The sequence below is a fragment of the Gouania willdenowi genome, chromosome 1 (genome assembly GCF_900634775.1).
Source record: "Gouania willdenowi chromosome 1, fGouWil2.1, whole genome shotgun sequence".
NCBI classification, from domain to species: Eukaryota; Metazoa; Chordata; class Actinopteri; order Blenniiformes; family Gobiesocidae; genus Gouania; species Gouania willdenowi.
The window spans coordinates 35,615,880-35,643,828 of record NC_041044.1 but is presented as its reverse complement, the minus strand read 5'-3'; the positions used below and the strand labels follow the sequence as shown (position 1 = coordinate 35,643,828).

General features: G+C 39.4%; 1 protein-coding gene across 1 annotated transcript in view; it reads left to right on the top strand.

Annotated features, from left to right (window-relative positions):
• Positions 1-25,127, top strand: part of LOC114466747 (tuberin-like) — a 32,777-nt gene extending 7,650 nt beyond the window's left edge. Inside the window, 30 exon segments of the mRNA XM_028452461.1 lie at positions 514-669; positions 755-874; positions 1,331-1,453; positions 1,606-1,632; positions 1,634-1,713; positions 1,842-1,992; positions 2,996-3,118; positions 3,221-3,355; positions 3,546-3,735; positions 3,858-3,951; positions 4,036-4,118; positions 4,121-4,137; positions 5,067-5,161; positions 7,437-7,577; positions 11,541-11,702; positions 11,807-11,965; positions 13,179-13,291; positions 13,836-14,075; positions 15,839-16,087; positions 17,830-17,919; positions 20,638-20,798; positions 21,406-22,022; positions 22,106-22,184; positions 23,123-23,226; positions 23,293-23,468; positions 23,552-23,691; positions 23,795-23,873; positions 24,573-24,664; positions 24,734-24,832; positions 24,910-25,127. Coding sequence (XP_028308262.1) covers positions 514-669; positions 755-874; positions 1,331-1,453; positions 1,606-1,632; positions 1,634-1,713; positions 1,842-1,992; positions 2,996-3,118; positions 3,221-3,355; positions 3,546-3,735; positions 3,858-3,951; positions 4,036-4,118; positions 4,121-4,137; positions 5,067-5,161; positions 7,437-7,577; positions 11,541-11,702; positions 11,807-11,965; positions 13,179-13,291; positions 13,836-14,075; positions 15,839-16,087; positions 17,830-17,919; positions 20,638-20,798; positions 21,406-22,022; positions 22,106-22,184; positions 23,123-23,226; positions 23,293-23,468; positions 23,552-23,691; positions 23,795-23,873; positions 24,573-24,664; positions 24,734-24,832; positions 24,910-25,068 — 4,254 coding nt within the window. The 3' untranslated portion in view covers positions 25,069-25,127.
• Positions 25,128-27,949: the final 2,822 nt, after the last annotated feature.

Below are 27,949 nucleotides of genomic sequence, written 5' to 3'. Positions count from 1 at the left end.
AGGCTTCATTTTCATTTGTATTATTGCTTTATTTATTTAATTCAAGATTTATTTTTAGTTAAATTGCATTGTTTTGAATAGTTTATCAAGGAATTATTTTGACAATGAAAAATAAAAGGAAAATAATACAGTATTTTCTAGTTTTTTTTCCCAAAAAAAAAAAATTGTCTACAGTCCCATTTTGTAAATGAAAAAATCGTGAGAGAATCGTATCGTGAACCCAGTATCGTGAATCGAATCGTATCGGGAGTTGAGTGAATCGTTACATCCCTACTATCTAATGTGAACGCACAACATGCAAATTTTGACATCAGACTTTGTATGAGTAGTATGCTAGTATGCCATTTCACACACAGCCCGAGTTTAATCAGAAGCAGTCAAGTGAAGGAGTTGTGAGTGCAAAAGCAGAAGTAACAATTCTCCATTTAAGCTTGTCTGTAATATTTTATATTGTGTTTAAGTATTGATTGATTGATTCTGAACAATCCAACCTGTTTGTATTTTCCTGAGCAGGATGAGCTGATAGAGACGGTAGTGATTCCTCAACTCAGTGGCATTGCTGAAGATCGGGATCTGGCGGTCAGAAAACAGGCGGCCCAGCTACTGGTGGACCTCGCTGAGGGCTGTAACACGCATCACTTCACCAGCCTACTGGACATCATCGAGCGGGTGCACATTAGATCTACCAAAGCACATGATGCATCACCACACATGTCATTTTTGCTTCATCTGTATCTTTTGCCATTTCTTCCAGGTGGCCAGCCGCTCCATGGTCAGTTCAGGGCCTCAGGAGGTTTCTGAGAGAGACCCCACTGCAGAGTCTCCCATGGAGGATGTCAGGACTGCTATACTGGGCCTGTTGGAAATCTTGCAGGTAATACACACCTTGAATCTTTTAAATCATCTTTTTTTTTTTTTTGGAATGTTGCGTGACACACCTGCAATCACGAAGGTTCGAGGTCAAGAGATACATTTTCTTTGTTTTTGGAAACTATATGATGCACCAGCACACTTGGTTTACCGTGAGACCTTTTTTATTCACATAAAGCAGACATAAAAAGCAAAAACACTAAAATAGAGGACCTTTAAGAATATGTAAGAAACGTAATGCAATCATATGATGTTAACATTTTCTCTTTTGTTACCAACTAAAGATGAAACACTTTAAAAAGCATCAAGAAAAACAGCAAATATAAATTACTACATATATGCTCACTACTGGCGGTTGTCAGAGGAAATGGAAGGAATCCATACTGGTTATCCAATAGTGGAGTCTAATATCTGTGCGAGTCCTTAAAAGTTGAAAAGTTGTCTTTCTGCCCTTCCCCAGAGCAAACTTTACAGCCTTCCTGCCAACCACGCCAGTCGTGTGTATGAGCTGCTCATCAGCCACGTGCAGCTTCACTACAAGAACAAGTACTGCTCCGGTATTTCCTCCAGTATTAGATTACAGGTAGGACTGGTCCTCTTCATTTAAATGTTTTTCTGTTGATGTGCCACTAACCTGCATGTTAAATCTGTCTTCCATATGCACATATTTCAAATGTGCATGCTGGTATGCTGACCTTGCTGTTTTTTGTTTGTTTTTAATTGCTTTTTGCTCAGGTGTTTGATTTCTTCCTGATGATGAGGAGCAGACTCCCTTCATCGTCTGGGGGTTCCCAACAAAGATGGGGCCATTAGATATAGCCCTTATTGCTACTGTGACACAGGGTGAGCACACTGAGCACAAACACATGAACGCATACACACTCAAAATTGCATAATTCAGGCCTTCATAATCTCATGGGTTTGTTCTCACTCCATTGTCTAATAATACAAACTTTCATTTGTTGCTTCAGGGATGCTGAAAAGCGCGAAAAGAAGTTGACGGGAACAACATCTCCACCAGCTGGCAGCACTGCTAATCTAACCACTTCTACAGCTTCAATGCGCTCTACCTACTTGCCCTACGCTCCTGCCTTCTGTGTCCTCCTGCAGTGCCTCAAGATGGTAAACCCTATTATTACCTAATCATAGTGTTACTAAAGTTTAATCACAGTTACTGAGCCTGACATGAATAACTTAATTAAAGTTAACCTTCCTCTTGTGTTAGCTTTCTGTTAGCATCTCTTACGATAATGGGTCCTAAATCACATAAAATACACTAAAAACAAATATCTATCATCTAATTATTTCCTATGGTTACCTTGTAAGGCTTCCTAATCAATGAAAATGGAGATTTTAATATTTTTGGTGTGGGGGCATCTAAGCCTTTTGTATGTCTATACACCTCGATTAAAATTTTTTTTAAATGGTAAAATGTGGGACACCCCAAATAACATTTTTTTTGTCACATTTGTTATACTGTGTAACAAATACAGATTGGCCAGGATTTGCCACATTTTCCATGAAATTGGCACTTTTTTGCACCGCGATTGTGTTTTTCACTTCTAGCGGGTGCAGTTCTGACTCTACCTGGGAGAAATGCACAAATTTGGACTTGGGCGGAGCAGACCTTTCCGCTGGCCCGATCTGGGCACTATTGGAAAACCAATGGGAGAAGCACTACCGACGCTAGAGCCGCTTTCACACTGCTCTCTCCCATAGACACACTACACGAAGGCGGTGCCCTTCCCAGCGCGTGGGCGTGGTTCCAGTGCCTCTAACTGACACGCCCCCAGCGTTTCAGAGCAGAGAGAAGTGCCTGTTTTTCCATGATTTGGAGACCTAATTTTATATACTTAGCATTTTTTTTCATCCTTCAAATTTGGCTCAGTGGTGAATGACACATGTTTCTGTGGTGTGACAAATTTGTCACACAAGTTTATTTCTGCTTTACACAAACTTTAATAGACATTTTAGTTGACCCCATTTAAATTTCAGGCAAACACACATGGGGTCACGACCCCAAGGTTTAAAAACAATGCTTTAGTGAGATCTCAGTGAGATAAAGACATTAGCTTGAATTGGCTTGGTCTTCATTGATTTCAAGCTATTTTAATGTGTTTCGTAGGAGACAGATTGGAAGGTGCTGAAGCTGGTCCTTGACAAGCTGCCGTGGACACTGCAGTACAAAGTGCTCCTGCTTACCTCCCCCTGCAGCTTAGACCAGCTCTGTTCTACCCTCTGTTGCATGGTAGGCTAAATCTATCAGTTCATGTTAGTAATTGTAGTAGTAAATCATACCCACGTTTGAATTAAATCCCTTGTAAATTCTTCTTCATGTCCTTGTTTGTAGGTGACAGATCGACTGATTTCAGAGCGCTTAAAGAAAACACCAGAAGGATTTTCCCGCACAGATGTTCAGCTTGCAGTGGTCCCCGTCCTCACAGCGATCACCTCCTACCACAGCTACTTGGAACAATCTAGACAGGTTTCCCAATTTCTCCCAATCAAGTTTCTGGGATCCTCATACCTGAATATTATCTTTGCAGATTGTTTCAACCTGTAGGAGATTCACATTTGGATGAAACATTTCTGTTTTATTGAGCAGGCATATGGGGCTTTGGCATGCAAAGAAAGGGTGGGGGAGAAGATTAATACCTTTTTCTTTCTTTTTGCAGAGGGAGTTAGTTCAATGCCTAGAGACTGGCCTCATTTATCGCTGTGCCAAACAGTGTGTGGTAGCTCTTACAATGTGCACGGTGGAGATGCCTGACATTATGATCAAGCTTCTGCCTGCTCTTATAGTCAAGCTCACCCACATCTCTGCTACGGTTGCCATGGCATCTCCAATGCTCGAGTTTCTCTCTAGTGAGCCTTAACTACTTCTCCTATTGTTAAATTCAAAAGATTTTGTCCGTCAGTAAATGGCCAAAGCTGCAAGGCATCTTAAAACCAAATGTTTGACACGGTGCATTTTGTTTGTTTCAAAGCTCTGGTGCGTTTGCCCCACCTGTATGCCAACTTTGTAGCTGAGCAGTACGTCAGTGTGTTTGCCATCTCTTTACCGTACACCAACCCTTCTAAGTAAGTGCTTACACAAACATCAGCATGGTTATCCTCTAAGTAAGCAAACCTATCCTGACCAGTTTTTTTTTTTATTTCCATCAGATTCAACCAGTATATCGTGTCCCTTGCCCACCATGTGATTGCCATGTGGTTTATACGCTGCAGACTCCCCTTCCGTAAAGACTTTGTCAATATATCACAAAGGTAAAGTAACAAAGGAGACATCTCAAATACGTAATAGTATAGCTTTTAATGTGTTTTATTTGTTTGTACACATCAGTCAGAATTTTATGACAACCGACGGAGTAAATAAATCACTATGATTGTGCTCAAGCCTGACTTGTGTCCCAGTAGCTTGGGCTATGACTAATTAAAAAAAATGTGAACAAACACTATATCAAAATCTATCTATATGTACCACTAATAAAAACGAAACTAATTTGTCATGGGGCAAAACCAAATCTTAATACAATTCAATATCAGGGTAATAACTGTTAATTGGATCTTTAAAAAATGCATAAACTCTTTGAAAATAAAATTTTAGGCAACTAAATCTGTTGCAGATATCGTTGACTAAAATATAAAGCCTTTTTGTTGACTAAAACTAGATTATAACTGAAATAGTCCTGACGACTAAATTTGGATTCAAACTATATTGCGTTTTAATCAAAAGTAAAAAAATAAACAAAAAATTTGCTTTTAAAATAACACTACTGTGTGGTTCCTCCTGTTCTAGGTAAACATGTTTTTTGGGGAGTTGTTGTTAAAAGCAGGGAAAAAAAATGCATCAGTGAGAATTTAGCAGGAACACAATGTGATGGTGAAAAAGCTGACCTGAGCATCCCTGGAACTGCACGTCCTGTGACATGTTTATGGCCTGCAGTGGCCAATATTCATCAAAAAAGGTTCCAGAGAAGTAAAACTGGGACAGGGAATCTAGTGTTATTTGTGTATGGGGCTGCTGTAATATTAGCTAATATTCCACAAATGTTAATGTGGATAAGGTAAAGCAAAGTTTAGGAGAGTGTAAAAGAGCACAATTAACCAAAAGGCTCATTAAATGTTATTTTGTATGAGACACAACCCAAACCAGTAAAGCCTAATTGACATGCACTCTCATGTCTTCTATTTAGGGTTTGCGGTCCAATGCCCTGCTGCCGTTGGATGATGGCCACGAGCAAAGTCCATTTCGTGCCAGAAGCACCAGTCTTAACGAAAGGCCGAAAAGGTAAAGCAACACATTCAAACACGCAACTGTAGAGGGCGATGTACAAGCCACGAGACACTGAAGCTGGATATGCCTGCGTTATAGGGTTGGGGGTATATTAAGGTAGCTGGGGACTCTGTATTATATGGCACAATGGTTGTAGTTAATTTTCTCAGGTTGCCATGGTGATCACCAGTTTTTTTTTTTTCATTTGATTTTCACATTTTATCTGTGTTTTGTTTACTTTTTTATTTTCTAAGAATTCACTTTTTTATATTGGTAACACCTGTGGTGAGCAGAGTAAGACAAACGCTAACGTAACATTAAACGATTGGGTTTATTGTTGACGTGTTTCTGTGCTCTGCTCACCACACTGCCACACCACTTTTTCCACTTTCACATTTCATTTTTAAATTAATTTAGCGACAATTTCTACAATTATGAACGAAAAGGGAAATACACGCACTTTTTTTTTTTTTTTTTTTTTTTTTTATTTAGCATCTTCCAAAAATTGTAGGATTAGAAACTTAAAGTAAACAACAAAATATCGAAATCCTTTGTTTTCGTAGACTTTTTAGATTTGTAACTAATGTTTTGAATTCCCAAATTATTAAACATAATAATAATAATTTTCTCATGTTTTTGTTTATAACAAAGTGCCACAACTTATTCAGATTGTTTTTGCTTATTTGGAAGATAAAACAGGATTTATTGTAGCTGTTTTTAGAAACACCAAGTTGAAGTAGAAAAATGGCATTTCCAGAGAAAATATAATTGAGAATGCTCTAAGATTGAAATGCTCTGTCCAGTTCAAGGCTTTGGTGGATTTCCATTCATTTTTCATTTGTGAGAACATCATATGACTCGACTGACCAACAAGCAGAATGCTGTACTGAAATTGACTTTCAATCCTTTATATTTGCTTTAACCTTTTTTATCAGAAGTTAATTTCTAGTAGCGTAACTTCTTCTGCATTGCGAGCGACAGTAACTTTAACTTCACTTAATTACTGCTTATTGTTTCTTTGACCACTTTAGATAGTTATATATAGTATGTTATTTGTAGGTGTAGGTTATGCAAATCCAGCCAATATCAAACTGGTTCAATCCTCACACCAGCCTATTGTTCTCACTTTGAACACATCAACTGTGTGAAACTTAGTTTCTGTATAATGTACAGGAACCTGCTCAAAAACGGGTGTCTGGATGAAGATTTTAATATTGAATTTTTTTTACATCAAACAAACGCACACAGTCCTCACTCAGTGTGTCAACAGTAGAAACCTGCTAACTTGAGTTTTTCAGCTACTTTTCGTCCGCTCACCCTAAGTGTTTCACGTTGAATCATCACCATCCCTTTTCTGCTCAGAACCTGCTGAAGGGTTGGAGCTCAGCACACAAACTAACTCAGTTTTTATTTGGTAAATCAGGAGGAGTTGTGATGTCAACAATTTAGTTGGAGTTACTAAAAACTGCCATTCCAGAATAATTTTTAGATACGCTGTGCTCCAACCCTTGTTATTTAGTCTAACATTTTCTTTTCCAGTTTCATTATTTTTTGTCATTTTCACCCCTCTATGATAAGGCTTGTGCTGAGTCCATTCCTGCTGTTGGATTGTTCCCGTACAAGCCCCCTCGTCTCTCTATAAACCTGCTATGTGAAATAATGTTTATTTGGTTGCTCTCCTGAATATTTTGTGTGTATTTTTTCTTTCTCAATATCTAAAGCTGTTTGACCCTGTTTTAGCTTGTCTATTTTTGTGAAAAGTGTATTTTTTTAAATATTTTTTTTTTATAACTGTCCTTTTTCTTTCTCGGCTCTCCTGTGATACTGTTCATGATGTTCGCTGCTGTTAATTTTCACCTTGTTTTGTGTTTTTCTTTATTTGACCTCCCACCTCTGCTGCCTCCTGCGATCGGGTGCTGCATTGTGGTTGTGGTTTTGGGGTGGTTGTGTCGTCCTGGATTCTTTCCACATTGCCTCCTGCTTTTTGCACCTCAATGTGACCCCTGCCCTTGAACCTTTACGGCCCTGTACTCTGCACTACCCCCACCTCCCCCACATCCTCATTGTGACATTACCCCTGGTTCACCTGTTTGTGTTGCTTTGGTACACGGGTGATGAATCCTACTTCGTACATCCTCCTTTGTACACTTTCACACCGTACTTATCCTCGCACTCCCAAACCACTGCCACTCCACCGGGGTGATCCATGCTTTTACCACTCAACACCACTGTAACCACATGCTGGCCACGCCTCCCTCGCTGTTTGCCTTGGATATTGGTCACCGTTCAGCCTGCGAGCGGCTAAGGTGGGAAAGGCTGCGGCGGTGGTAGCCAATAGCAGCAGCTCTCCAGTTAAAGAGCTGAGGGACCTCTCGGCCATGGACGCGTTCCGCTCCCGCAGCATCAGCGTCTCCGAACACGCGGTCCGCAGGTCAGAGAAGAGCATTCTTGGTAACAAAATAATAGAACAACGCTAACATGTGTATCTTTCTCCATATGATGGGTAATGTGGGTGAATTAGACTCATTGTCACGTGGGTTCAGTTGGGATGGTGTGATGCCAGGGACGCCCCAGAGTGGGTGGTGCATGCTGGCGCAGCGTTTGTCAATTGTTTTTTGGGAGTTTTTTTTGGGCTGGGGTTCGTTACTCACTTGGATTTTGAAATAGTTATTTTTGCATGAAGTTTAAAGAAAACATCCGGATCCACGTCGATGTTTTTATGTTTGATTTTGTTTTAACATGAAGTTTGCTTCCATCCTTTTTTTGTTTAATTTAAATTTTTCAGTTTGCTTTTGTTTCTTTTTTTTTGTTTTGCTGGTGTATTTCTGAAGAGTTTTGATTGGCTCAACACCAAATGACTGGCAGAAGGGAATAAAGCAATGCATGTGTAAATGTGATGGTGGGATCTTTAGACCAGGGGGCGTTCAAACTCAGTCCTGGATGGTCACAATCCATCTTCATGTAGCTCTGCAGAATGCCTTCTAACAAACCTGTCCTTTTAATTTGGGAAACATCTCAACCCAACAGGATAGTTGGACACTAGATCTGGGTTTGGACACCCCTGCTTTAGATCTTCATCCTGGTTTTCCCCTTCTGCTAGTGACTGAGATTGAATAACACAGCACTGGCGCTGCTTCTTTGCATGAGATTTTTTTTTTAATTTTTTTTTTAAAAATACATTTTCATACTGTCCACTTTGCTGCTATGACCATGGCAATCTCCTAGTGTTGGGTTTTAGGGCTAACTGAATTAGGTTGAACTTGTTAAAGTTTTTATTAACACAATCAATTTTTAATAATTCATGTAAACCTACACACTCACCTGTACACTGCTCTTACTGTATACAATGCTTGCCTCTGCTTTGGCTGACTGATTTTGCATTGTTGTTGTGCTGAAATGTGCCACGACCCTGTTAACCAACAGATGGCAGTAAATTCTTAGCACACTAAGGGGCGGATTCACTAAGATCTGAAATAAAGGGTGGTAAACCAGTTGCTTCCCTAAATCCTTTGGTGGCGCAGTTTCCTCACCTGCTGCAAGGAATTCACTAAGATTGCAGCAATCATTAGTGCACTGCAGAAGTGGTGCTGACCACCCTATTTAAGTGAGCATTTTGTACATGTTATGTGGAACATGGAGCATGAAGGAGAGCTGAGTGCACAGAAGCGGAAAAATAAATTTGAAGCAGCAGAATTGGATGCGTTAGTAATAAAAAAATAGATGAACTACAGCAAAGACAGATAAATATATTCTTTATTCATCCTGCAGTGGGCAAATGTACGTGGATATCAGTGACGGGGATGCATGCGCTCGGCTGATGCGCCTGAGTGTGTGTGAGAGAGCGAGCCTCAGAGGAGAGATGTGTGTGCATGCCTTTAGGTAGGGTCCGACAGGTGACCGGGACAGGTAGCGAACTTATGTTTATAGTGCAGCCAGATAATAAAGTGCAGCGCTACAACAACAAAATGGCCTGTTCTTCCTACGTGGTACCATCTTTAACAAGCGTACGGGAGTGATCCCGGGAGGAGAAGCAGCCTCCGGTCATGGAGAGTGCTACTATACATATTCATCAGAGGGAAACACGCTAAATGGATAGAGGGCGCCTTGCGATGTGCAGCAGCAGTGCACTCCTGATTCTCTAGGGTTTGTACAGCTTTTTAGCCCGTGGAGTGACGTTTGCACACCTCTAAACCTTTAGTGAATCCGCCCCTGTATGTTTAAACCAACCTCTTTTAGCATTGACACAACCTAATGAAACAACTGCAGGGTAGATCTAAAACAACTGCTTTGGCTGCTTTAAATGTACCTTTTTTATTTTGTAATCGTGGTTTTTCAATTTACTTTTTAACCTGCTTGTGTGGACATTTATTCCATTACGGGGCAACATGACCATGTCTACGATGTTTGAAATCTTTTTGACTTGAAAGTAAAGATAGAGATGGGTGAAAAATGGCATAACACTGGACCTTTAAATTAAGTATATTCAGATGGATCAGGAATTTATAGCTTCAAAGGACATTTTATTTGTATTTTGTGGTCATGTTTTAATGGAGTATTTGTTCACAAAACAATGATTTAAAAAATGTTTCAGTAGCAATTTGGTAAGTAGAAAATATGTGCTGTGGTTGTTCATACGTCATGCTGGGACTTGGTCTGAGTGAGAAAAGAAAAACATTCACTGTAGAAATAAAATACAAACAATACACAATATTAAAAAAGTAGTCCTCAGTTTCTCTGAAGCAAAACAAATTATTGTTCTAATTATCTTGACTACTTACATACATTAATTGGGCATAATTTTATTTATCAAAACTGTCCATAAAACCTTGAAATTAGTTGAAGATTGGACAGCTATAGCTTAGCCTGATCAGAGGAGTTTTGTTTATGCTGTGGAAATCAATGGTACCTGTTTGTCTCTAGGTACCTAACTCTCTTATGAACCACTTGAGCAATTTGATATGAATGGAATTTTGCATTGGGACTACTCTTATAACTACCATGTGCACATATTTGTTGAAATATTTATATTATTTAAACGGAATTATGTTAACTCAACCAGTTACCGTATATCAGATGCACAATTTTTTATACAACAGCAGCAGGGCTGAGACAGATTTCCGCTTAAACAAAGTTATGAAGTCCCCTTTCAATTCCTTATTGGATGAAAAACAGCTTCTCTGTTAAGCCTGAATGCTTTTAATAGGTTATTCTGACAATATTAAATAGAAGCATGAAGGTTTTCAGCACACATTCATGTCAGACTGACTGATGCCACCTGCGCTTTTAACTTGATTTATCAGTAATTGTTTTGTGAATACAAGAGATGGTGCCCCCTCTACATTAAACACTAATCAAGAGATTTTGAAGAAACGTTCGCTTCTATTTACCATCCACTTTTTCCTACTGCATCAAAACCTCAGCCAAATATATTTATTTAGCTTTTATCTGGGAAGAAATCAGGTTGCTCATACTATGTCCCAGCTGTTTGTGTGCTAAATCAAGGGTGCATCGCTTCACATTGGTGCTAGTGTGTCATTGAATGCCATACTCTTGTATCCAGAGCCGTTTCTCGTTATATGTAGACTATGCAATTGCGTAAAGCCCCAAAAGACAATGGAGAATCTAAGTTACCCTGCTTTGTAGTGAGGGTAGCAATGGATTGTGGTGCTAAATGTATAAAATAGAATATTTTCCCTCCCAAAAAAAATACAAAAAGCAGTATTTTAAGTGTTGGTGTCTCTATTTTTGTTTTAAAATGTATGCTGGTTTATTGTATTTTTATTACAGACAGCAGCCTATATAGATTTTAGTTGATCAGGAAATAATTTAGTCGTATTATATTACAAGAATTAACATTATAATTGGCATTTTTATAACAAACATGTTATTCTAAATTTTGACACCAATTTCTTTTTTTTTGCAAATGAGCAAATTAATATAGGTTCTAAATATCGGTTATCAATTTCCTTGATTCCGAATAATTAATATCAGCCCTAAAAAACAACGACCCTATATCAGTAGACCTTATTACATTATTTATCATTTTACAATGTAATGGACAGCCAAATTTTTTTTTTTATTGATTCTGCCCCACTTTATCTATTATTCTATTTTTATTTATTTATTTGTTTGCCTTTTTATAGACTATTCAACAGATCAGGAATCTCTTGATATACTGTAAGGCAAACTGGGGTCTCCATTTAGCATTTGTATAGGCCAAAGCTAGAAACGGCTCTGCTTAGATCCATGAGCAAATGTGTGCCTTCCTATTTCTTTCTCTTACTACTCGACATCAGTGCTTGCATGCTTGCTATGTGCATGGCTTGATAATGTAGCATGACTCTGTCTGTTCTCCTTGTATCCATGTTTGACGCTTCACTGTTTCCTCCTGTAGGATGCAAACCTCCACCACCACCTGCAGTCTGGGCTCTGCCGATGAAAATGCAGTGACTCAAGCAGACGAGGGGCTAAAAACCGTCCACCTGGAGTTAACAGAGACTTGTTTGGACATGATGGCCCGATATGTGTTTTCCAACTTCTCTGCACTTCCAAAAAGGTTGGTAGTTATTTTTTTTAATATGCATGTCCTTACAGGACAATGTTTAGTGGAAATGGAGCGAGAGCAGCTGTTAACAAGTTTGGTATTCCAACGCTGCGCAGGTCTCCGATTGCTGAATTCCTGTTGGCGGGAGGTCGCAGTATGACCTGGCTTGTTGGGAACAAGCTGGTTACCATAACAACCAGCGGAGGCATCCGAACACAAGCGCTGCTGGGAATGGACATGGAAGAGCGTCTTGGAGGAGGAGGAGAGATGACCAGGTGATTCTTGGATGAACCCAAGGATTGCTTTTCTAACACAATGGACATTTAAATATGTCCTGTGATAGGAAGTGTAATGATTTAGCTTGGCTCCTGCTTCATAGCATCTCATCTTTATCTTACCAGTTATGGGGTGTCCAAACAAGCTGTTCATTCTACTTTTCTACTCAAAACATGGTGGTACGGATATTTTAGAATATGAAATACTAACAAAACACTTAAAATCCAAACCAACAACAAACTGAGTGCAATGCATCTTTCAGTTGAATTTTGTTGTTCTTTAAATAATGCAACTCAACCATATTTTTTTTTCTATTACCTTCATAAGGAACATTCATCTCTAAATGCTTAGTAGCTATTAGAGATGCACCATAATGAAAATTCTTGGCCAAGACCAAAAACCGAAACACCAAAATAAATAATTATACAATTTATTAGTCCCATTGCATTTGTGGCTCTAAATGTGTACTAATCGCACTAGAATTAAAACTGACATTATATAATATTGTACAGGCCTATAACTGACTAAACTGCTGAAAGAGAGTCAAATTAAATTTGTTCTCTAATTAAAGGTAGGGTGGGTAATTTTCTCCAGATACACTTTTTAAGTTTTTGGTTGAAATTTTCTTCATGTCCTGACAGAAATTAAATCTTATGTGATCTGAAAAAGGACCAAAGAAAATCTGTTATCTGTAGCACTGACAGACTCTGAAACCAGATTAATAATAATTGATGATGTGCTTACATAACTACAGTGTCGACTTGACACTGAGACATAAATCACACTTCCTGTACGTCCCCCATCTCAAACGCTGCTCAGAAATCACCTTGGTGTTCAGATGTATTCAGCCACTCTGTGAGTCAGCGAACAAGTTGGCCCGTTTCCAAACAAGCATGCACTGACCGCACTGTTTGCTTGCATTTTTACAAAATCCTGTTTCTGTAAGAAAAGTCACAAGTGTTTCGGCCGAAAACCGAAAATGCACTTTTGGGTCATTTTCTGCCGAAAATTTTTGGTGGCCGGAATTTTGGTGTATCGCTACTAGCGATGATTGGAGTAGCGTTCTTGCCAATTTAGAAATCACAATAGAGAAAAGTTTAATTAATTATGACAGAGATCAAATGATCCACTGTCATGATAACACAATAAATAACTCGTAACAACAGTAATCTCAGGTTTGGACCTTTACCTTTTTTCCTTTTAAACCTGCAGGTCGGATCCGTCACTGCACACCCGGATAACCAAAGAGGCTCCAGCCAAGTTAGAGTCACAGTCCAGCCAGCAGCATACCAGAGCCACACGTATACGGGTCCGCTCAATGTCTGGTAATGACATATCAGTTGATGGGCCGTGGGCATCTGTTGTTCTTCCTTATAAAGAGTACCACATCCTCTCACCTCTTACATCTAATAATAAGTCTGGTTCAGTATTGTGTTTAATTCATTTCTGCATTAAATATGTTTTGCTGCACTTCCCAGTTTACATCCTGTGCAACATGGTCATTGACAATCTTAAAAGAAAGTAATGCAACACATAATGTAATCTATTATTGTTAGAAACAAGATGGTTATGTCCAATCTACACATTCAACATTATACTATGTGTTTGTGCCTCTGACTGGCAGTGTATGATGGTCAAAAATGTGTATTTCTATGTGTTGTAATGTTAAGAGGCTGTAACCTTTTACTGGCCTTTACCTGATCACCAGCTGTATTGATTCAGTGGTTTCCCATCGTTTAACAATTCTTAATCATTTTTTAGCTAAAAACCCCCAAAACAGATGAAGAGAAAATGAAAATTCATAAATGTGATTTATTGACTTGTAGATAGATAAAAGAATCATTATGTTTTTCTGATGCTTCATCCCAGGTGGCCACGCTCTCCGTGCTGGTCCTGCTAAGAGTCTTAGTCCTCTGGTTTCGCCGTCAGAGAGCGAGTTAGCTGCTCCGCTCTCCCCTTCCACAGGCCCTAACATGGACAGTCTGGGTCCTTCTTCCTCCACCTCTGCAACCCCATCAGCTCCTCCTCCTCTGGACAACCCCAACCTGGCTGAGTTTGTCCCTATGCTCACACAAGGCTGGGCAGAGATCTTCATTCGAAGACCATCAGGTATTTGCTAACTTAGGAAACCATAACTCAGTTATTTAACGCGAAGGAACTTTTTGGCTGATTCTGTTAAAATCTTTTCAGTTGAGATGTTTTTACTTCCGCCAAGGAGGAAATATTTTTACCACCAATTGTTTGTTAGTCTGTCAGCAGGGTTACGTCAAAAGTACGTATTGGATTTTGAAAACATTTGAACCAAAGATAGACCTTACTAACCTTGTCTACACGATGGAATCTCCTGGTGTTTACAAACGCCAGAATCCATCTTGCACAGTTCCCCGCCTTTTCCTTTCGAATCCGAACCGAAATGATTCGAACCAATCATGAAGCAGTGTTGTGGTTTAGGGCGGGATATCCGGGTGTAATGAAGGCAGAAGCGCCGAAGCAAAACTGGTACATGCACAGTTGCGGGGAGAGGAACAAGCTGGACTACCGCTATGAGCATAGTTCTGAATCAAAATAGAAAGATGTCGACGCAGGAGGATGAACGCGTGGAAGCTGCTATAAACTGAATTTTAGAAGAATGCAGCATGTCCTTTTTGAAAGAACAACAGCGAGAGGCGTTTTTGGATGGAAAAGACAGCAAAGCAGAGCCTTGTTATACAACAAAGTCATCTCAAAGCGCTGAACAAAATATAAAGTCCATAGTAAGAAAGAAAGAACCCAACAAGATCCACTTGAACAAGCATTTAGCGACAGTGAGAAGAAAAAACTCCCTCTTTTTTATAAGAAGAAACCTCCAGCGGAACCAGGTTCAGAGGTGGCAGCCATCTGCTTTGACTGGTTGGAGTTAGTGAACAGAGGGGCAAACAGGATAGGATAGAAAGATAGTCCATCTGAGTGTCCCAGACTAGTTGAGCCATGAACCAATGATCAGTCCATCTCTGCGGCGCATGCTGATTGTTTCCGTGTGATTGGCAAAAACAAATCATGGTGGACAGGCGCTTCGCCCAATCAGCTTCAAGCATTCTGTTCATGTCCCTCCCTGCTTTCGAAAGAATCATGAATCTGACGATACGATTCACAATTTGCATGTCGCGATACATATATATATATATATTGACACTAAACAAGACCATATGTATTGCGATATCAATAATTACGAATTTCACTTTTACAAGTACAAAATGTTATTAATTACATTTTTTTTTTTTTTTTTTTTACTTGCGAGAACAAGTAAATGGTAACTGACTGTAGTTCAAGTACTAATATCAAAAACGAGTGGTATGTTTTTTTTTTAAACTGTCAAATTACATTTTTCAAAAAAGTTTAACTTTTTCTTCAATGCAACAGATTTAAATTCTATTAAGTTGTTAAATTACTTTAAAAGTAATCGCATACATCTATAAAATTGTCCTGTATGTTTTATTAAAATAAAGTGCAATCAACTTCCAGCTAAAATGCATAGAAGAGTGAGGTAGTTTAACAAGGTCTGCTGTCGTTCACTGACACCTAGTGACTGGCAGTTTACGTGCTATGCATATGTTGGCGCAATTAAATAGTTTTTTCTTGAAAAAAACATGATTCTATTTGGACATTTTTTTGGGTCGATACAATAATCGCGTGGTGAAATATTGTGACATATCGCCAGATCGAGTTTTTTCTTACACCCTTACTCTGTATGTGTATCAAACCTGTGGCCTTCCAATGGTATTCCCTGTGCTGTGCTGTTTGTAGGTTGGGGTCTGCTCCAACCCCATGTGTGTATTACACTCTTCTGTCTGACTGTTTTTGTCTTTTCTGTCTGTTTTTCACCATCGATGCAGGGAACACCAGTTGGCTGATGTGTTTGGAGAACCCTCCCAGCCCTTTCTCCTCCGAGCTCGGCAACATGCCCCTTCAGGAGCTGTCCAGCATTCTCATGTCAATGGAGGGAGTAAAGGAGCCCCTCGCTCAGACCGCTAGCGCCCCCGCAAGCACTGCTGCCCCCGCACCAATGACAACCTCTGAGCCTCTGACCCAAACACACAGCGGTGTCGGAGTGAAGGCCAACCTCATTCAACGCTCCAATACTGGTGAGTAAACACCCCGAGGAGGCACTAAAGAACACACTTGTGATATCAAAGAACATATTGGTGGTTGTGAAGGATGCATGTGAGTCAGACCCTAAGGTGAGCTGCATTACAGAAGATCTTCTCTTTCCAGTGAATGTGAGGACGTGTGTGAATGCGCTGCTGCTGCTGCTGCTGCTGCTATGTGGACTTTAATGAACTCAGCCTAGGCCCGCGCAATATGTTTTTTTGGCGATAAAAAAAATTACAATATCACTTATATTGATAGATGTTTTTATTTCATAGCTTGCTTTTTTAATTGAAATGATCATCTTAGTACTCACTCCTTTCATTTCTTCTCAGAATGGCATGAAAAGCACAGTTTGATGGATTTCTGAGCGTCCCTTAACCCAGTGCAGGGTTCAATTATAATTGTAATTGATAATCAATTAGTTAACAATTATTAAAATGTGTTTTCCCACTACCTGTCAGTGAATCTTCTGACCCATACAGGTGGTAAGGGTTAGAAGGGTTAATGGGTTAGAGTTGGATGTAATAGAATTTTATTTGAATAGGGATGATACAGAGTAACAATAGTGTGAATGTAACTGATATTTTGTACAAAGAGTTTATAGCTATTGCTAAATTCCACCTCTTGCTGAAACGACATTGTACACACATACAAAACCACGTACAATCATTACAACGCGATAGGTATAAAAATTTGTAAAATTGTGATTGAAATTTAGTAATTGAGAATGTAAAGGAAACTGACTTTCAGGTCAAAAATAATATTTCTAATTTATTTGTAATTGGGAAAAAATGCAGATAATCGTAATCATAATTGAATTGTAATTGAACGTAGATAATTTAAAAAAACTTCATTGTAACTGACCCCAACCCAAGCCTAAACAACCCTAAACAAGCCACACTACAGAACTCACTCACACATGCTGTCCTTAACAGGAGATAAAGCCAAATGTGGCACACATTGCGTAGATATTTGTTAATAAATGTGCCTGTGTGGCATTTTACGTCAGCAAATTTAACCCAGAATTGTCTTTCTGGGTTATTGAGTTAAAAATATCAATATTATATATCATTATTTTGAGGACAAAAATATGGGATATGAATTTTGGTCCATATCGCCCAGCCCTAACTGTGCCAAACGTTGACCTGCCTCTAAACTTCAAATTTGTGGAAAGACCAGTTTGGATTTGGTGATTGTTGAACAACGCAGCCAATTTCTATTACTTTATTTGGCTACACTTTTTTGTTTGGAACTGTTTGGAACTATAATGTGTGGACACTGCACACATTACAAAGTAAGATTAACAACTGTCACAGGAAAACTTCTCATCTAATTTTATTTGCTTGTTTTTTTTTCTTTGGTTCATTTATTTTCCCTTCATTGACTCTCAGCTGCAACTGTTGCCTTTGGGCTTCTCTATAATGCAGATGAGGGGCTAAGTATATTGTGGAGTCATTTATTATCATCAGCATAACAGAACATATTAAATCTGAGTTCTAGCAGATCTGAGGAAGACACTGGATTAATGGTAGGGGTGTAGAAATGTGCCCTATGGCTAATCCTGCCATTTTAAACCTAGACAATATAAACAATGCTTTTCACCACAGTTGAACCTTCCCCACATTTTCATGTCTCCTTTTGGTTCTGATGGGTTTTTCTCCATGTCTCTTCACCCTCACCACTGTGGGTTGTTTTGTGGCTGTTCTCGCGCCACCGTTCATTCCCCCGCCTGCAGAGGGCGACTGTGTCTGGTCTCTGGGCCTGGGCCCTGTACCCCCAGGCCCCCCAGCCCCTGGCAGGCTGCACAGGAGCATTTCTTGGGCAGGTACCGTCAGCCTCCTGTGTGTGCCTTCCACCTCCACCTTCAGAAAGTTCCTGGTGTAGTATATTTCCTCTCACTTGTACAAGCCAGTGGTCTGCAAGCACAAACTTGAGGTAGTTGTTTTTTTTTTTACATCTTTAAAGCTCCTGGAGATCAGATAAAAACATAGGCTGTGTTTGAAATCGAATACTAACGTACTATACACTCCACAATCAATGAGTATATACTGTCTACTAAATGCTATTCGTATGATTAGGATGGTGACCGTTTCCACTGAAATATACTTCCAAGTTACCAAATATACATTGGGACTAGGGCTGAACGATCAATTGCATTTGCGATATTATCGCAGTATAATAAAATTTTGTAATCGCAAAGGCTGCAATTTTAAAAAAAGATTATTTTTTTTCTTGTCCTGTCTTGTCCTGGTAAGTTCAGAGTGTTTAAAAAGTGCAGTCCACATGTTTCATGAAACATGAAGTTAGTTAGATACAGTATGTTGAAGAGGCATAGCCACAGATTTGTTTGCTTTATTGTTGTAATCTGTGCTTTAAAATTTAGATTTTATATTTATTTAAAGTTTAAATAAATCTGAACTTGTTTATTGTGTAACAAATTGACTTTTTGCTTGTGTTCATTGACAAATACACGACAAGAGGCCCTTGAAAAAAAAAGATCGCATTTTAAATCGCAATATTGAGGGAAAAAAACGCAACTAGATTATTTTCCAAAATCGTTCAGCCCTAATTTTGACCCTACAACAACAAAAACCTAAAGCACACTGAGGCTAAATATCTCTGTTGATTCGCCACATGTGCTTATTAATTTATGAAAATACATTTTATGCAGACATTTCAGAGATTTTCAGAGACACACCATTGTGCTACTGACTAAACTTCTGGTTAATTTCAAAACAAGAGCCCTATTTACAAAAGGTTTAAAAAACTAATAGAAGACCAGAAGAGATGCTTTTATTTTGAAAAGGGGATGTTTGACTTTTAGCTTAAAGCCAGTCCCAGGGCGATTTTACATTTTGCTCGCAATGCATCATGGGGCGGTTGTGTATGACTAGTGTGTACTTCAACAATGTCCCAATATACTATACATCCGGGTATTTCTTGCATACTCTTCTAATCTAATTGGAACACACTACGTACTAATTTTGACGTTAGACTTAGTATGAGTAGTACGTTAGTATGACATTTTGAACACAGCCATAGTGTAGGCCTCACAGATCAATAAATCAAAGATCATTTACTCAAAAAAAAGATGTAAAAGGGTGAAATTGCTGCTTGAAAGTTTTTGATCTCCACTGCAAACACTAACATTGGCACTGAATAAATCTCCTCTGATCAGCCATGATATTATCATAATCTGCAACAGGTTGTCTGAGGCCAAAGCTTAGGAATAAATTGTCTCCTTCTGTAACATAATGCCACGATCCGTAGCTAATCAGTGTGTCTTTTGTCTTTTACTGATGGCAGCATTAGTAATAAATCCCAACCAATTAATCTAAAAAAAAAAAAACATTTAATTGTATTTATTGGCAATGGCCTTTTGCCGCCTCGTTTCACGCACCCAACAGATAAAACTCAGTTGTGCCAAAGACCAGTTTCGTACCTGACCCGTGTACAAGTGAAGAGATTTGGCTTTTCTGCTTTCCTCGCTGGTCTAACCTGAGCAGAGAAGGTGGTGTGTAAGTGATTGACACCTAAATCTGACACGTGATTCTGTTCTTTCTAATCGACACTCCCTAATCAACCGTTTTTTTGAAATATACTCCCAGGTTGAACTTTAACCTCTGACCCTCTGATGTCAACAGGAGAGCCCAGACCTCAGCTGAGTAAAGGCGTTCCCTGCTTTCCTTTGTAACATGTTTTAAGCTGCAGTTTAAGGCTAAAGTGTTGAGTTAGTTTTCCCTGAGGTGTAGACGAAAGAGGAAGAAGTGGAGGAAAGGGTCTGGGCTGCTGTTGCAGTAGCTGCAGTGCTGAAATAATAATAACCCACAGTCAAACAGATGCATGTGTCCTGCTGGTGTTCCAGTAGATGAAGTGATACGTAGCAGTGTGCTGATCTGAATCAGTGTGGATGGACATGTTGGGCTGGTTAGTGTGTGTGTGTGCGTGTGTGTGTGTGTGTGGAGATAAAATGTGATGCGTTGATCTCAGAATGAGGACTAACATCTGATCCAATCTTAAGTGTTGGTCAGAGCACAAGGTTAAATCCACAAGTATCCGGATATTGATGAAAGAAGAGTTTTGCCAAATGCTGTCCACACAAAGTCCACCTCGTGGGTAAAACAGTTCTGGTCAAAATGTATCTATAATACTCATTAGCGTTTAGCAAAAACCTAAAGATTGTTTAGGTTGAACTAGTGGAAGAGTTCTGATTGATTTTTAAAAGCAGACTAAATATCATAGTCATCTCCCCCTACACACACACACACACACACACACCTGAGTGTTTCTCCAACTTACAATTACGGCCAATACTAACCACTGTTGGAAATATTCCTATACAAATATAAAAATTACAATATTTCATTAAATATTAATTTAGCACCCATTTCCCAGATCTATGTGGACTTATGGCTGAAAACAGTTTTTAAAGATATCCGGATACACATGGCTGAGGCCTTACCTCTGTGTGCGTGTGTGTGCGCCTCTAACAGTGTCCAGTGAGTATCACGTTAACGCGTCCCACTCTCACTTGCTGCTGTAGACTCGGTGGTTGTGCTGGAGGAGGGCTCAGCTGCCTCCACAGCTCACACCCCTCCTGATTGGTTGGACAGCGCAGAGTTTGAGCCGGCGCCATCGTTCGATCCTATTTTCATGTCTGTGGACAAGTTACCAAAGGCTCCGCCTCCAGGAGTGCTCAGCAGGGTGAGTGAAACGACGGAAGTCAACTATTTAACTGAAACTACGTTCACACAGCAGGTCTTAATGCACAATTTGGATATGTGATCGTTTATATTACATATTAAATGCATCTTCAATTAGTTTGGAGTATGAACAGAATGCGACCCTGAAGTGAGCCGCATGCACAGAAGAGGTCCTAAGGTGACACATGACCCTACAGGCACGTACAGTGTTTACGGAAGTAAATGTGGAGGCGTCAAGTGTAGGACTGTGTCACAATGAGGAATGTTCTTTCCAACAGATTTGCTTGATGATGACGTAGGAGTCGGATTCAAAGCGCCTCGGCCGTCCAGACTGCAGTCGCATTGCAAAAAATTAGATGCGTATCGGATTGAGGACCATATATGAAAGTGACCTGGGACAGATTAGAAATAAACAGAATTGTGCTGTTCATATTGTCTTTAACAGACCTGATACATATGGGCAAAAAGATGTGCAGTGTGAACGTAGCCTGTAGTTGGAGCCAATTAGAGAGAATCAAATACTAGCAACAGTTGCATAAAGATTTAATCAAACTTATTGGTTTTCCAACAGATTTTTTTAAAAATGAAACGTATTTGTTGCTTTCCAGTCCTCTTCCACTTCCAGTCAAGACGATGAAAAGTCTACTTTGGAAGAAGTGAGTGAAGGAGCGATCCCCATAGATCAACCCAACACTGGGGCCACCACCCCAGGCACTCAGGACCCAGACCTGCCCTTCCAGACCCACGCTCAGTCACAAGGCCACGGCCTCAACAAATCCAGCTCCTCTCCAGAGCTCCAGACGTTACCTGAAGCATTTATTAACGCTGCCGCCGCCGTAGAGTCTGCAGCCGCGGTGGTGGAAGACACGCCTCGGCCTAGAGTGTCGTCGGACAGTGTTTCTCAGCCCCCGCTGTGTCTTTACGAGAAAGAACGGATAGAAGAAAGCCCGGCCGGGGACGCCATTGGACCAGGAGCTCAGAGTCAGGCCTCTGATGGGCCCAGCGTGGCTCCATCTTCAGGAGGAGGAGCTGTTTTGAGGTTGTCTTTACCAGCAGCTCCGCTGCAATCTGGACCAATCTCTCCCAGTGGGGGCCACCGACCGCGGGGCCACACCATCTCCGTGTCAGCACCTTCTTCCAGGAGAGAGAGAAGAAGTGACAGAGACTCGTACCAGAGCCGACCGGGACCCAGCAACACCGAGAAGATCTCTGGACTGAGTCCGAGGTGCTTCAAACGGTTAAGTTCAGATAATGCAACATCAACAGAATCAGGAATAAAATCACTCACCAATGTTTTCTGTTTCCCAGCTTTGTCTTCCTGCAGCTTTACCACTCTCCGTTTTTTGGAAATGAAGCCAACAAACCACTGCTGCTGCCCAAAACTCAGGTGAGCTGATCTTTCCAGGTAAACTTTAGACATTAGAAATAATGTCAGTGGTCAATTCCTGGGTTAAACCTAGAACTTTTCTGTGTGGAGTTTAGATGTTGTCGTGCATTGGTTAAAGCATTGTTTCTCAAATGGAGGTACGTGTACCCCTAGGGGTGCGCGATGGCGCTATAGAAGGTACTTGAAAGAGAGGAAAATTTACAAATGAAAGCATACAAAATATGGGATTTTATGTTTATTTCTAGTCTAAAATGATATATAGAATAATAAAGATCTTAATTAGGACATTAACAGAAATACAAAGGTCAGTCATTCATTCCATCATTTTTTCTCTATAGTTACTTTTTCATAGTATTCTGAGAAAAATGTAGTTGGATAAAAGGGAAGTACTTAAGGCAAAAAAGTTTGAGAATCACTGACTTAAAGTAACCAAATTGGTTTAGTCTAGAGTTTTTCAACTTGGGGTTGTGACCCTATGTGGGGTCACCTGAAATGTGACATGGGGGTCACACATAATGGAGTCATTACGTGTGTTATTTGTTATTTTTTTGTTCTTGTTGTAATTTTGTAGATTTGTGCCTTTTTGGGTCCCTTTCTGTTTTTTGTTGATGTTTTTGTATTTTCCTTTTATGTCAGTTTCCTTTTGTGTGTTTTTGTATTAATTTTGTTTAAGTGGTTGTTGAGTCGGTTTTTGTTGTCATTTTGTATTTATGAGCCACATTTTTGCTGCCAGTTGCCTCTGTCTGCTTTAGTCCATTTAGTTGATATATGCAGGATGGGATCAGGAACTGAAGGGAAGGAAGTTAAAGAGACGCTTCCACACCAAGGAAATAGGAAATCAGTGTAAATCTAAGGCCTGACTAAATAAATACATTGAGGATGCACAAGACGAGTTTGATTCTAGTCTTTAACGGGAGTGTTTTCATTTCATATTGAAGGTGATCGACCGTGCTGTGAAGGTTCTGGATCAGATGCCTCCTTATGACACCCATAAGATAGGTGTTGTGTTTGTTGGAGCTGGTCAGGTAAGAAACTGATATTTGTCCCAAAAGAATAATTGATTTAATTCCGTTAGATTTTGGATCTTTTCTCTCAGGTGAACAACGAGGGTGGCCATTCTGTCCAACGAGTACGGATCCAACCGCTACGCAGCCTTTCTGACAGGACTGGGAAAACTGATCCACCTCAAAGACTGCGACCCAGACCAGATCTTCCTGGGAGGGCTGGACCAGTATGGGGATGATGGGGAATTCACTTACTGTTGGCATGACGATATAATGCAGGGTTAGTGTGTAGACCAGGCTTATTGATTGTTTTTATACTGTGTGTAGAGCTTTATTTTACTATGTGAACATCATTTTCTGCAGCAATTTTCCACATCGCCACATTGATGCCGAACAGGGAGAGCGACAAAGGCTGCTGTAATAAAAAACGCCACATTGGCAACGACTTCGTCATGGTGGTTTACAACGACTCTGGGGAGGAGTACAAACTGGGAACCATCAAGGTAATTTAGATACAGCCGTGTGTGTGTGTTTGAGTGTGTGTTTGTGTTTGAGTGTGTTTGATCCAAATCCAACACAGTGTGATTTCCACCTTCTCCTTCCCAGGGTCAGTTTAACTTTGTGGAAGTTATCATCAAACCTCTGGACTTTGAATGTAACCTTGTTACTCTCCAGTGTCGCAAAGGTAAGAAAACACTTCAGTCAGTATTAAAAGCCCATTATTACCATTATTGTCTCATTGGTTGACTTTGCAGCATAAAGTTTGAATTCAACATTCCCTGAGTTTTAGCTCAATCGAGACCAGTTTGATCTTAACTGGGAAACAGGTTTTAGGTGGGAAAATTAGTATTTAAACATTATATTGCCCTAGTTTGCACTTCCATGTATAAATGATATTTAAAATATGGAAGGCAGTGGCAATATCTAAGCAATATGTCAATAACTGCAGGATCTTCATTTTCACATTTAGTTGATTTTGTGACCAACTTTTATCTAATTTGGGTGGAAATTATGTGACGTATTTTTTTTAATTTTGTTTCCCATTTTTGTTAATTGGGAGCATAACCAAAACATATGAGCAAGAGACCGATTTTCTGTTTTGTATCTACCGCGTAGAGCCGAGGATTCGGGATTCAACGTGACATCATTTGAGGAAAAGTGCAGGATTTTGGAAATATTAACAGTTGTTTCAACTGATTTGATTACATTGACTGCGGTCATGTGATACAAGCATGGAAAAACTGCAAGCACTGACAAATATAATACATTTTTCTGTCATTTCTCCTGTAGTGCAAATCTGGTTGAAATTCTTTGTTGTGCCCCTTTAAGTATTCTTCTCTTTAACGTCACGTTTGTCTTTATTTCTTTGCTCCTTTTTTTACAGATCTCGAGGGATTAGTCGACATAACAGTCGCCAAAATAGTCTCAGATCGAAACCTTCCGCTGTTAGTCAGGCAGATGGCCCTGCATGCAAATGTAAGTCTCCCTCACTGTGCAAACACACTCACATCCACACACACTTCACGCTCCTTCCATTGCCTGTAGATGGCTTCACTGGTGCACCAGTACAGAGCAAACCCCTCAGATGCATACGCCTCCAAGTGGCTCGCCAGATTACGACACATCAAGAGGATCCGGACACGAGTAAGAAGAGCATGCATAAAAGAGTTTTTATTTTCTGTTTTTTTGAGCTTCCTGTAAAGCGTGCTCTCCGTCCACAGGCCCAGGAGGAAATCCAGTCCAGGTCCACTCCAGGGATCTCACTGACACAAGGGCACAACAAGTCGTTTCAGCAGAACACGCAGGCACAAAACCCAGAAACCAGTGGGCAGCGAAAACGACTGGTGTCCACCGTGGACGATTTCACAGACTTTGTTTAAGCTGCGTGGCTGATGCGAAATAAAAAATTATATGAAGAAAAAAAAAAGAAAAGATTAAATTCTGAAGTTTGACTTTTATTCGTCCCAAAGGAAGAACTAAAAATCAGTGTTTCTCACAGAACAAGGATTGTTATGTTCAGATTAAGAGCTCAACTCTGAAGAATCTCTGTTTCAGTTCATTCTAATTTGGTTATCATTTTGGTTCAATATCTAGTCATTGTGTTAATTTGATATTACAGCTGGGAAGCAGATTTTAGAAAGGAAAATGAGTAATTTCAACATGATACTTTTGGTAGTACAATTCTCACAAAGTTTTTTTTGTTTTTTTAAGCCAACAAAAACTAATGAAAGCAGAAAGTAAATTGTATTGATCAGGTTTTGACTCACTATTACTTATGAGAACTTGTTTAGCTCTTGGCCCATCAAAAAATGAGAAAATGGAAAAAAAAAACACCTTTTATGACCAAAGATAACTGAAGCTGCACCAACACGTACAGATCAGTTTGTCTTTAAAGTGAATCATAAAGATCTTTGTGTTGTATTTAACATTAATTTAATGCGGAAGCTTTAACATCTACAACTTAAATCGCTCTTTATTTTAACCAACTAACAATGTTTCGATTACTTTTTATTAATATATTCACTCAAATTATAACTAGAAGGCATAGCCGACTTTTAATTTGAACAGTTTCTCACATAAGATTAAAGCTGCAGAGCATGAAGCAATATGAGGATTTTACTCTGGTGAAGTTTGAGATTCTTGCCAAGGTGGGGGAAAAAAAAAAAGAATTAAATATATAGACTGTCTCGAGATGCAAAAATTATTAGTAGCGTAGTTGATAATGTTGACTGCAAAAATTTGTGTTGACGTGTCGTTTAATGTTGTAAATTCATGATAAAATCAGGCAGGTGGCTTCTTTCTGCTTCATTTTTTGCTGCAGTACCATCTATGAACTGCTGGGCGCAGTGTTGCTTCACCATTTACATTGTGAAGAAGAATTGCACCACAGAAGAAAAACCAACCTAAAGTATCAAAATTTTGGGACCGTTTCACTAATAACTTATACTACATCTGTGACATGAAACTAACAGTAATACATACTGTTTTATGGCACTTAGAATGTTTGTATATTATGTACATTATACTAAGAATTGTATTTTTTCAAATTAATTTGGAAAAATTGTAATGAAGACTTTTGACCACTGAGAGGCAATGCTCCCCCTGCAAACTCCACGTATAGCGCGCGTAACTAGTAACTTTTACTTTGAGTACTATTTAATTGAGATACTTTTTACTCGTACTTAAGTATGTTATGTATGACTTACTTGTACTTGATTACAATTTCAACCAAGTAACAGTATTTCTACTTGAGTAGAATTTATCAGTATTCTTCACACCTCCGCCAAAACGTCGCAAACCACCATTTTCAGCCAATAGTTAATTAGATTGTAATAACAGGGTTTCAACCTCTAGAGGTCAGTCACTCCTACATTTTGAACAAAATATTCCAACACTGCACACTTCACTTGAACTAAACTGAGCTGGATTAAAGGTTGAATCTACACGATGAACCGATTGAGAAAAAGTGAATATTCTTCTTCTTCTTGTGTGGTTTATTGGCGGGTGATAAATAAATGAAAACTTTAATGGCAAGTATGAATGATACAAATGGCAATATCAATATTGAATTAGAATAAGATGCATTTTATTTTTTTTAACATAAATATTATTTTACCTAATTCTTTACTCTCTTTATGGTTATTTAATTTAATACATTTTGCATTTCTCTTTGTCATCCTAATATAATGAAACATAATGGATGGCGGACCTGTTTATTTTCTTTGAATAGAAGCTCATTGTACATTTTTATAAGAAGAGTTTCATATAAAAATAATGTTTTTATTCCTTAAACTTTATTTATGTTGCACTGGACCTGATACAGCAAAGTAATTTCATGGCACTCATCAGAAATAACAATATTTTGATGATAATGAAAATAATAAATTTCTAAATTAACAAGCAAATTAACCAACTAATTTTGATATAAAAAATGTGCATACTTTTCAGGCCGCGATACCCAAAATAAAGGTTCCAGAGAGCGGGTACCTACCTGAAGGTGGTTGAACACAGACATGAACATTGAAGAACATTCATGTGGAGACAGGGTCATCTATAAGTGGGAATAACAGGGAAAGAGCTTTTTGGGGTCCATCCATAAAGTCAGCAAAATAATGGTCCATTGTTCTATAAATCTGTGATAACCACATTTATTTATTTATACCCTGGTGTATATCATCCACTGCCGTCTCTTTGGTGTACATTGTGTGCGTATGTGTGTGTGTATCCTGCCGTGTGTGTGTGTGTGTGTGTGTGTGTGTGTGAGCACCTTCATGCGTTTGTACTTTTGTTACAGGTCACAGGTCCCACTGTGATTAAACTATCAAACATAACATATAAACATCATCATCATGGCACCACTAAACAAAACAACACTATAAAACGCAGTGAGCACATGCCCGTCTGCCTTCAGTTCAAAGGGGGGTGGGTGGGTGGGGGGGCATCTGTTGAGCGCTTGTCGAGCTCCTGTCGGGGACCCGGGGTCACCTCCAGGGTGACCTTTGGGTTCAGGCTGGGTGAACGTCTGTGGGAGTTTAGTTTAGTTCTTGATGAGTTCAGCTCAGTCTGTAGCAGGCGACCAGCGCCTTGTTTTCCTGAGCTTCGGGTTTCAAACGATTTACTTTAAACGCACGAAGAAAGAAACCACAGACATACAGGAATAATCCACAATAATCTCATGAATTAAACCTGAGCGTAGGTCCTTAATCTATTCCTTATTGACTCTCATTGATCTGTTTTGATTGTGTGTGTGTGTTTGACCTC